The sequence below is a fragment of the Typopeltis vanoorti genome, chromosome 16, assembly GCF_054136105.1.
Source record: "Typopeltis vanoorti isolate ZY-2024b chromosome 16, IOZ_Tvanoo_1.0, whole genome shotgun sequence".
NCBI classification, from domain to species: domain Eukaryota; kingdom Metazoa; phylum Arthropoda; class Arachnida; order Uropygi; family Thelyphonidae; genus Typopeltis; species Typopeltis vanoorti.
This window is the reverse complement of record NC_143564.1, coordinates 102,656,276-102,667,643: the sequence shown is the minus strand read 5'-3', so window position 1 is coordinate 102,667,643 and position 11,368 is coordinate 102,656,276. Positions and strand designations below refer to the sequence as shown.

The 11,368-nt window shown below is 35.2% G+C and overlaps 1 protein-coding gene across 2 annotated transcripts in view; it reads right to left on the bottom strand.

Moving 5' to 3' along the window:
- Window positions 1–7,367: 7,367 nt before the first annotated feature.
- LOC150098226 (angiogenic factor with G patch and FHA domains 1-like) overlaps window positions 7,368–11,368 on the bottom strand; it is a 287,180-nt gene continuing 283,179 nt past the window's right edge. For both annotated transcript variants that reach the window (XM_090406375.1, XM_090406374.1), the window contains exon 13: window positions 7,368–7,589. In XM_090406375.1, the coding sequence (XP_090262501.1) occupies window positions 7,449–7,589 (141 nt within the window). In that variant the 3' untranslated portion in view covers window positions 7,368–7,448. The remainder of the gene's footprint in view (window positions 7,590–11,368) is intronic.

Genomic DNA, 11,368 nt, shown 5'->3' with positions numbered 1-11,368 from the left:
TTTTTATCATAAAAACAAAAAATTCTTAGAATGATCAATATTAAAATAAATAAGGATGGATACACCGAATAAAAATTAAAAAGAATTGTACATTGCCGCCTCTTTGATCAGCCGGCTGTTTACAATTTTGCAGCGAGAGCAGGCTCAACTTGCCTGCAGAATGTTGTGTCTACTGCAGTCAATCCAAAGTGAAACGGTGAACGGTTTTTATGTGCAGAAACGAATTTTCGTACAAAACATTTTATGCTAATTAGGCAGTCATATGGTTCACATCTCAGTAGGCAACTGACAACAGCGCAGTGCGGACTATTATTTCGTCTCTATGTCGTGTTGTGTAATAATTTCTTGTGGGTATAAAATAGAAATGGAATCAAAAATTAAAAAAAAAAAGTTATCCGGTGCACAAAATCGTAAGCGTCATGCTGCGAAAGAAGCAGATATTAAGAAACAAACTAGGGCTCTTAATAAATTTGTTAAAATATTAAAATATTCTGATGCAGATTGTAACCAACTCGATACATCAGAAATCAGAGTTGACGAACCGTACACATCATCCAGTTTGCATGAAAGTACTATTGAACAAGACGCATGATCTAATTGAATTAGAGCTAAGATTTAGTTGTAGTTGACCACGAAACTAACACATTGTTAGTCTCTGTAAATTTAGAAGATCCAGGTGAATGGGGAAATATTGATGAAAAATTACGAGTTGTTTTAATTGAAATGGGGCCTCTTTAAAAGAAAAATATAATATATCCCAGAGATACATATGGTCGTAAATTTGGCGACGCGTATTATAATAGAAAAATGGAAAATGGGAGCTCGTGCCAAGAACATGGCTCATTTATTCCGAAACTTTAAATTCTGTTTTTTGCTTTTGTTGCAAACTTTTCGCACCTACTGAATCAAGTAGTCTTGTAGAAGGTTATAACGATTGGAGAAATGTAAGTACAACTTTGCATAGACATGAGACTAGTTTAACTCACATGAAAAATTTCTTAAAATGGAAGGAACTCGATAAAAATTTAAAAAACAAAACTACTATTGTTTGCCAGACTCAAAGCATGTATGAAATGGAAAAGAAACATTGGACGAGTGTTTTAGAACGCTTGATTAAAATTATAAAATTCCTTGGCAGCCAAAATTTAGCTTTTCGCGGATCATCTGATAAATTATATGAAAGAAATAACGGCATTTTTTTTAAAATTAGTCGAACTGTTTGCGAAGTTTGATCCCGTTATGGAAAAGCATGTTGAAAGAGCCCTACAACGAAATAATAGAGTACACTATTTGAGTAAAGACAGTCAAAATGAAATATTGGAAACTTTAAGTAACGCAATCAGGGATAGAAATTTATCATCAATTCGAAAATCTAAATATTATTCCATAATTTTAGACTGCACACCTGATGCAAGTAAAACAGAACAAATGACCATTATTAATCGCTTTGTTTCCTGTGACAATGGAATTGTCAAGATCAGGGAAAACTTTTTAGGTTTTGCAGATATATCAGATTCCACAGGACGTGGTTTATGTGCAACAATAATGGAACAACTGGAAAAATGGAATATTCCCATTGAAGACATGCGAGGTCAAGGGTATGACAATGGGGAAAATATGAAAGGGAAAAAATATGGGCTCCAAAATTGGCTTTTGAACAAACATCCAAGAGCTTTTTTACGTGCCATGTGCTGCTCATACTTTAAATTAATCATTAACGATGCAGCCAAAGTGAATGCAGATACAATTAGTTTCTTCGCAATTATTCAAGAAATATACAATTTCTTTTCATTCTCTCACAAACGTTGGGCAATCCTTTTAAAGTTCATAAAAAATTTGACATTGAAACAGCCATCAGAAACGCGATGGGAAAGTAATATTAATGCAATCCGCCCTCTCCGATATCAGTTAGGAGAAATTTACGATGCGCTTTTTGAAATTTTAAATAATGAAAATTTTAATAAAGAAATTCAGCATGAAGCACAAACATCATGTGCTAAAATAAAGGACTACAAATATATTTGCTCTCTTATAACTTGGCATGATTTACTTAACAGAATAAACCCTGTGAGTAAAATGCGTCAATATGAACATTACACTTGCTTTAGAATCTATCGGAAACTTAAAAATATTCTTAGAAGAGTATCGATTAGATACAAATTTTAAAGAAGTTCTAAAAACGGCAAAAGAACTGAGTGAAGAGGTGGATGGAGAACAAGAATTTAAAACTGGTACGGAAGTTCAATGACGAAAGTAGACAGGATAATTTGACTACGAGCATCATGACGAAACGCCACAATCGCCAGAAGATAAATTTAGAGTGAATGTGTTTTATACACTTCTAGACGTTGCAATGTGTTCGTTAATAGAGCGTTTTGAACAACTAAAAACATATTATGATAATTTCGATTTGTTGTATAGATTACTACAAATTAATAACGAAGATTTACGAAAAAATGGTGACGATTTAGAGATTCTCTTGAAGGATGGCGGCAGTAAAGACGCAAATACAATCGAACTATATGACGAGTTATGTGCTTTCTGGGATATTTTTCGGAAGGATAATTTAAATATTCAAAACCCTTTCGATATTCTTAATTTTATTGTGTCCAGTAATTTATCTTTCCCTAACTTTTCAATTGCTTTAAGAATACTATTAACCTTACCTGTTACTGTAGCGAGCGGTGAACGTTCCTTTTCCAAGTTGAAATTGATTAAAACCTACTTAAGAACAAGTATGTCACAAAAAAGGCTTGTTAGTTTGGCATTAATAGGTATTGAAAATGATATATGTGCGGAATTAGACGTTAAGACTATTATTTCTAATTCTATAAATATGAAATCAAGAACCCTAAAATTTTAATTTAAAAAATTTAAGTATATTTATGTAATTTAATATATTTTCTGTTATTCTGTAAAGATTGTAATTTTTGAATATTTATATTGAATGTTCTAATTATTTCTGAATTCTTTTCTTATTTTCTCATCTATCTTGAGTTTCTTTTATTTTCCTAAAATATAGTTCCACTTATAAAAATTATTAAGAAATTTTTACAAAGAATTTAGTAACTTGTAAAATGCGAGAATTTTTTAAACTTTAGTTCAAATAAATTTTAACTTTAATTAAAATTCCTTTTAATTTTGTTAGCGATTCGGGTCGGTGAGAAGGCTGTAATCCCTGTATCATTATATTCAACGATTAAAGTGAGGGGGCTTTATCAAAATTTGCTTTAACTTTTGAGAATTTTTTGAATATTCGGGTTTTTAACGATTATTCTGCCTAGTCAATACCCCCGGTTCGTCACATTTAGCGAACCAACGTGTGGCTGTTCTGTCAAAATTTATTTAAGAAATTTCAAATAATTTAAATTTTTATTGTCGTAAAAGAACCACACACGCCCGGATCGTTACAGGGGCACTTTGATAGAAATTGCATGCGGGCGAACAAAGACCCTAGCGCCGGCACTGTTTATAATCACACTACAGAACATGAATGAAGAGAATAACATTATTTAAATGATCCGGAGCAATCCAAGAGTTAGTATCCGAGGAATTTTCACCACCTTACATGTTCGGCAAACGCAGTTTAGAAAACATTACACAATATCGTATTCACAATTTATCTAGCGATTCAATACGCTGAGCCTAAGAACAAGAGAAGTAACTATTTTAAACTATCTGAATACTGAAATATAATTTTTACCAATTCAATACAAAAAAAATCCAGCTTCCTGAGATCGCGCAACAGTTTCGGAAACCTCAGGTGAAGTTAAACTGAATCATACGTATCAGGATGAACAGTTGCTCTAATGATTACAGAATATCAGTCTGTTATACTTCCATATGTGAAAATATGTCAATGAACTACCACAAGGATTGTCAATGCTGATGAAAATGAAAAAAAGATGGATATCTGGAATTCCATCCAAGCTGAAGGGAGTCAACTTGAACATTCATTAAACTGATCTCTTCTTTTCTAATAAATAATTACATTTTTTTAAATCAAGTTAAACTATGCTTGAAATATTCATAGATCCGTAACGTCGAGAATAGCGCCAGTGTTCATAAGGCATTTCTGAAACCTCTGAATAAGAAATCGAAGTAGACATAATGTCACCAGATATCTTATATATTTTAAACTCTTATGCAATATTCTAATATATGCGTTTCATTCTTCTTCAACGTTTTGGTTCTGTCCACTGCTGGACTGTCCCCCCCTCCCCAAGATTTTCCAGACCACTCAGTTTTCTGCCTCTTCCATCCATCTCACTCCTAATTTGTTCCAGTTCATCCCTCCACCTTCTTCTCGGTCTTCCTCTTTGTCTTGCTCCATCCATTGGTTTCCACTTTGTTGTTTTTCTAGTCTATCTCCCGTCACTGCATCTGGCAATATGGCCAGCCCATCTCCACTTAGCCTGCTTAATGTATTTTACAATATCCATGACACCTGTTTGAGATCTTATCCAGGTATTTGTCTTCCTATCTCTTAATGTTACTTTTAGCATACTTCTCTCCATGCGATGTTGTGTTGTTCTCATCTTTTTGTTTAGGGCTTCTGTTAAAGTCCAGGTTTCTCCTCCGTATGTTAGGACAGGAAGTATGCACTGGTCGAAAGCTTCCCTTTTAAGACTCACAAGGATGTCACTTTTGAATATTTCTCTCATTTTCCCATAAGCCATCCATCCAAGGTGAAGTCTTCGTTCGATATCTTTTCTTTGGCAATCCTCAAAGGATAACAATGCCCAAATATACATATGTAACTTGTTCTACTGCACGGTTTTCAACTTTGACATTTCTATGGTTTATGCATTTATTCATCATTATTTTTGTTTTTTCTCTGTTTATTTTTAATCCAATTACTCTGGAGGCTTCATTTAGCTGATTTAGTCTTTCTTCCAGATTATCTGCTATTAGGACAATATCATCTGCAAATTTCATATGATGCAGCCTTTGTCAATTTACACCCGTTTGTTTCCCAATCAAAGCTTCTAGACTTCCTCTAGTGTAGCTGTAAATAATTTGGGAGATATGGTGTCGCCTTGCCGGATGCCTTTTTTGTATTGGGAAATTTTCGCTGTTTTTATATAATTTAATTTATAATTTAATTACAGAAGTTGCATTATTGTAAATATGTTTTAATGTTTCAATATATGGTTCTCAGTTTCCTGAGTTTCAAGTGCTTTTAGTGTTTAACTGAATCAAATGCTTTTTCGTAGTCTATATAGGCCAGACACAAGGGTTTATGTATCTAATTGATTTTTCAATGAGCTGTCTTAATGTGTGAATATGGTCCAAAGTATTGTAATTCTTTCTAAATCCAGCTTGTTCACAGGATTGCATTCCCTCTTGTTTAGATTTTATTCTATTATTTATAATTTTTGTGAAGGCTTTATATATAGTGGGGAGTAGGCTTATAGGTCTGTAGTTTTAAATTTCTTCCTTATTTGCCCTTTTTTAAAAATGGCTTAGTTAAAAATTTAAACCCTAGGTTTCCAAAGTGGAGCGTATTCCCCATTGGGAAACGCGAGATCTTCTCCAGAGAGTGCAAATCAGATCTTAACTTGAAACATACTATTAGTACAACGGAAGAAATTGAAATTTTCCGATTTTTTTAATGACAGGAATTTCGATAAATATTACACTGATTTTTTTTTTTTTTTTATATATATAGAGGGATAGTTGGCGAGTCGTGTGTTTCTTGTATTACAAAAGAAAGACGTTAAAGTGCACAAATATTGATATACAGAGTGCCCAAGAAGAAATCAACTAAACTTTAGAGGGTAATGATGGTAAAAATCGAACTGCACATTTAGTGCAATGCAAGGCAGTTTTTGGGTTGATGTTATTAGGTTGCTGGAATTTCACTGTTTTTACTTAAAAGATACTGGCTCCATATCAACTTCACTGCCGCTGGTCAGGAATAACGACTGTGGTTCCCCATACTAATGTACTTAGACGGTTGTGGGAATGTGATAATCTCGTGTTGCATCTAAATGTGACATTAATCAAGTTCAAAATATGTGCTTCGAGAAATATATCGCAGCCTTCATGTACACGTCATTTAGATCCTCACTATTTGTAAGAATCTACAACACCAGACGGTAGATTATATAAAAAAAAAAAAGTGAACTTTTATCATGGGATCGTATTTTTGTGTGCAGATACGCCAATCAGGCAACAATTACTCAATATGCTGGAAATTAAGTATATTCGTAACGAGTATTTATGGACTGATGAAAATCTTCATGCAACAGCCGAAATTAATTTCCAAAACTGGGAGAAGGTAAATCCATATTGAAACTAATTAATCGAACTATAAGAGATGATTAACCTACTCTCAACTGGAAAACATATTTCTTCTTTTCTTTTTTTTTAAGCAAAAGAAGCCACGGAGTTATTGAATAGTGTTCTTTTACTGAACGACAGCGCATATTTCAATGATGAGAATTAAACCGCATTTTCCCCATTATCTGAACGTCATTGTTCCAACCATTTGATTAGTCAAGAAAACTTTTTATCCCTGTCAAGCCAGAACTCTCGAAGTTTAGAATATTAAGTCTGGAGGATCACATGAAAATGTCAGATAGGGCACAGTATAGTGGAGAATTTCAAATGCTGCAGGCTACATTCAAATAACTAACAGACGATACATAAAACAATTTAAACATTATTACGAAACAAGGAAGTAACAACGGTGAAGAGAGTAAGACGCTAGACCAGGATGCACAAGAAGTTCAGAAAAAAAAAGGCAAGTTTTACAATCTTTGTTATCAAAAATAATAATAAAGAAAACAAACATAGTACGCCATACCATTTTATGCAATCATCAAAACCTACTTTCTTTTAATTTTCTGCAAAATGAAGGTACATTTCTCTATTCTTGCCTCGGACACAAAAAAAAGATATAATTCTGATACCAAGTGTGGAAATATGCATTGAAATAGTAGACAATCATCGTAGAAGCTTTATTAATACTCATTTCTTAAAATAATTGATTTTCCTACTTGAGATTTCAAACCAACAAGTATTCTAGTTTTAACTTTAAATCGCTCGAGTAATCAATTCTTCGGTGGATTATTCTGTGATATCCTTGACTGTGCCAAGACCAGTTAGAGAAACCTCTTGTGTAAATTAAAAGTTAAACGATTTTCGTTGTCCCAGTGTGACCACCACTCCTCTCAGTGGTGGCCTGAAGTAACTTTGAAAAGAGGTTGCATGCTAGATTATGGTTCCTAGCTTATCTAGCTTTTAGTGTACCTACAAAACTAAACGTGTACAGATTTTCATACTTTCGTAAGTGGGAGTGATAGAGAAAAAATGAAATTCGATTTCATACCTTTGTGAATTCCTTTAAAATGTATAAAGAGAACAATACGAAATAAACTTTTATTGCATCTTTCAAATTTTTCTCAACATTCATTAATGAAGTAACCTTTCTCAGGATATTTTCATTTCTTAGAGGAAATCAATTTTTGGTAACGTATTTGTGTTTTCTTCCACCGCACTGTCTTCTTATTCGCAGGTTCAGGAATCGCAGTACTAGAAGCAGAACCTAATCCAGCTTTGTCCGTCTTGATATGTAAAGGAAGCTAGATACAAAATAAAGAGGAGTATAAGTTAATACCTATTAATGCCATAAAATATTATCTTTTAAGATAAAAAATTAAAAATAATCACGATCGACATAAATAATGTGCAGCAAAGTTTGTCAATAGAGCATTTTATAAAATTCATTTGTCGGATATCAAATTTGACATCGAACAAATGCCCCCCCCCCCCCACTTTTTTTTTCATTTTGAAACGGTATATAAACCACGTGATCAAACATCACGGTCAATTTTTTTAAAGATATATTGAGTAATATTTGAGGAGCCTATTTCAAATTGTTGGCTGTTTCGTTTAAATTACGCATATGCAATATACTTGCGAATCTGCAAAGTGCATATCGTGCCCTTGTTAATACTTATAGTTCAAAAAACATCGCTGGACAACATTTAATAGATATACACTACCTACCAATAATTATCCGGAAACTTTAGCAATTTACAATTAATACCAGCAGACGAACCCTAATATTGAGTATGTCCACCTTTAGCTTTGATCACCTTCTGTACCCTTTGGGGGAGGCTTTCCACCAATGTCAGGCAGACATCAGGTGGAATTTGTCTCTATTCCTCCATCAAAGCTGCAGCGAGTTCAGCAACAGATCTAGGACATGCTGCTCTGGATCTCAATCACCGCTCTAATTCGTCCCACAAGAGGTCAGGACTCTGCGCAGGCAAAGGCAGTCGTTTAACACCAGGCTGTCTCCACACCCTGCCATCAGACTGGAAACAGGTGAACCTTGATCCATCGCTCCAGAGTACCGTTTTCCACTGGTTAATTTCCAGTTCACACGCTCTTTGCACCAGGCTAAAGAAGCTGCCTTGTTCGTTATTGTGATGTGATGCTGCTGTTCCGTGGAAACCCAGTAAATGGAGTTCTTTTCGTATAGTATCAGTGCTCACCGTAGTTACTGGCGCTCTGGAACTCATCACAAATAGTCTGTTCCGATTGTTGCCGGTTTTTGCGTGTCACCCGTTTTAACACCCTCTTGTCTCTGTCAATCATTTTCGGAGCCCTCCTTTGTGTTTTCTTTCCTTGCACTAGTGATGCCAGAACGTCTCCATTTGTTGATCACATCGCCAGCTGTTCATTTCTGAATGCTCCAGATGAGCAGCAATGGCACGTATGACAGCCCACGATGACACCTCTCTGGAAGTAACTGAGATCACGTCCTGTTGCCATACCACCTCTATTCAACAGCTACGATGAAATACATACACCGGTTTTTATGTTATTAACAAACCTGGAATGTTCTATAACTTCAAATAACAGCGGTGTCCTGAGAATTATTGGTAGATCGTGTGTGTATTTATATACACATACATTGTACGAGGGGGAATCTCTGTTAGAGAAAGGAAGTTAGATAAATAGTTGAAAAGTCTGGTTAATGAAAATTTGAAGTTAAGACAAACTACCTATCGAAATCCTTTCCCTAACAGAGTTTACAGCTCATTCGGTATCAACGACACGCTTCTGTTAGTAGGACCTGAGTTCGAATCACGCCCAGCAGGCGAATAACTTTTTAGAAGCTTTCATGTGAATGTAAATTAGCCAGTCTCATACGATAGTGAAAAGTTTCCCCAAAGGAAACGTTGTCATCCAACAAACTAGACAAACCGCCCAGAAGAGCACATGGAATGCAGACATTGGCCTCCTAGCCTTAACTGCATGGGTTGTCATTTAATTTACTCCTTCCCCCTACCCTGAGTCCTATTTATATTGCTTAATGACAATTCTATTTAAGTGAAACTCAGAACAGGTACTCTGTAGTTCAGTGGCGCACTCAGGATTTAATTTTGGGAACCCGGGCACTAGATTTAATCTTGGGGAGGACTAAGCACTCAGGATTTAATCTTGTGTGTGTGTGGAGGGGGGGGGGGAGCCGAGTTGAGTAGACCCGGCAAAAAAATTGCCAATACATGATACCCATGATCTCTGGCCTGGCTCGGGCAAACGAAGTAGAAATCGGTCCGCCCGAGTACTACTTTTCGCCTTGCGTTCACAGTGACCGTGATTCCCGAGAGCTATAGGGTATTCCCACCTTATGTGAATGCTAATTCATAGGTAGTACTGTATAGAAATAGAAGACACGACACAACATAAATAAATAAAAAAATGAATTTTAATTAGGAAAAGATTTCTGGAAAATTTTCTAGTGTTTTTTCCTTTTTCTTTTGGAGAGTGCCAGGGCCACTTGCGCGCCCCTTCCCCGGTGCGCTGCGTCACTGCTATAGTGTATCTGTTCTCATGAACAGCTATCGTACAATAATCTGACTTTAAACAATAATACATGGCTAAGATTTGTTCTATATAAATATTTACATATTTTTCTAGAGTTCTTTATAAAATTTATATAAAGTTCTATATAAGGAATGTATTCTCCTATACATTCGAACTCTAGTAATGCTGAAAATCTGACATTTTGTCATGATATTCCTTATTACAATTAAAAAAAATAATAAAACTGCGTAATAACTAAGCTCATGTTATCAGTAATGATTAATACTGCCTGTAGTGATTCTAATCCATGTAGAATGAACTTTGTTTTAGATACTACTCGGAATACCCCCCCCCATACAAACAACAAACAAACAAAAAAGCACGGTAATAATGATATGGTACTTTCACAAATCTGCGTTCTTTCTTCTTTGAAGTTTGGGAAGTTTTCCTTCCTCTTAATCAAATTAAATAGTTTGAGTTCTACCTTTTGGATTTTATTCTAAATCTGAAAAATTTAGTGCACTTTCCTTTCATCTGATACTCTAGGTCACGACATTATATGGCATTCAGTCACCTTTTAACCAGGATGATTCCAAGGTAAAGGAAGACTTTGCATATTCCGAAGACCGGGTTAATTTCATCAACCCAGTCTTCGGAATTAATGTTCACAATGCACACATAAAAGATCTGATGGAAAAATGGAATTAAGTTTCTCAGCTTTTGATGATTACAATTTATTTTTTCACAATGCGTTCTGGATTGTGCATATCGCGGATTTTCCCATTATTTCAGGAATGTATAGCTTATTCGAACTGCCATACCTCGAGCTACTGAATCTATGCATTGTGTCATTCACATATGCAAGCAAGTACAGTATAAGAATTACAGCCTGTCAGTAATTGCTGGTGTGGTTGGCTTCCGGTAGGATCCTATGGCAACCTGATAGCTCTTAAACTATATGTCCCCCCCCCCGAACTTCAAGTGCCTTCTTGTCTGATTTATTTGGCTAATGCATACTTCGTTAGTTATATCAACAAATCCTGGAATCATAATCCATCACTGGAAACGGTTTCTTCTAGAATGTTTTAAGAGAAAGACTTTATCTCGTTCAATGATCCCTTGATACTGTTTCTAACATTTCCTAAAACTCCATACTATTCGCTTCTTCGAGACGCTCGTAAAGGCTTATGCAAAATTATAGATGGCTGCCAAGTAAAGCAATTGAAAGGAAGATGCGACATTTGTCCATTTAGAACAACCAAAATGAATGGTATCCATTTGGATAAACCCTTCTAATTTTTTTACTTCTAATTATTGTACTTGAAGTTAAGCAATTTTTTTTTTTGAATATGGGTGGCAGGATTTTTCATCCCAAAATAGGCAAACCGGAAGAACTCAAGTAGTTAAGGATAATACACTGGCCGCACGGCCTGAGTTCTTTTGGACGCTATTCTAACCAAATTAAGACATATGATGGACAAGCGTGGATTCACTAGTTTGTTGTTCATGAGGACGACCTTGATCCAGTATAGGTGTTTTTCGA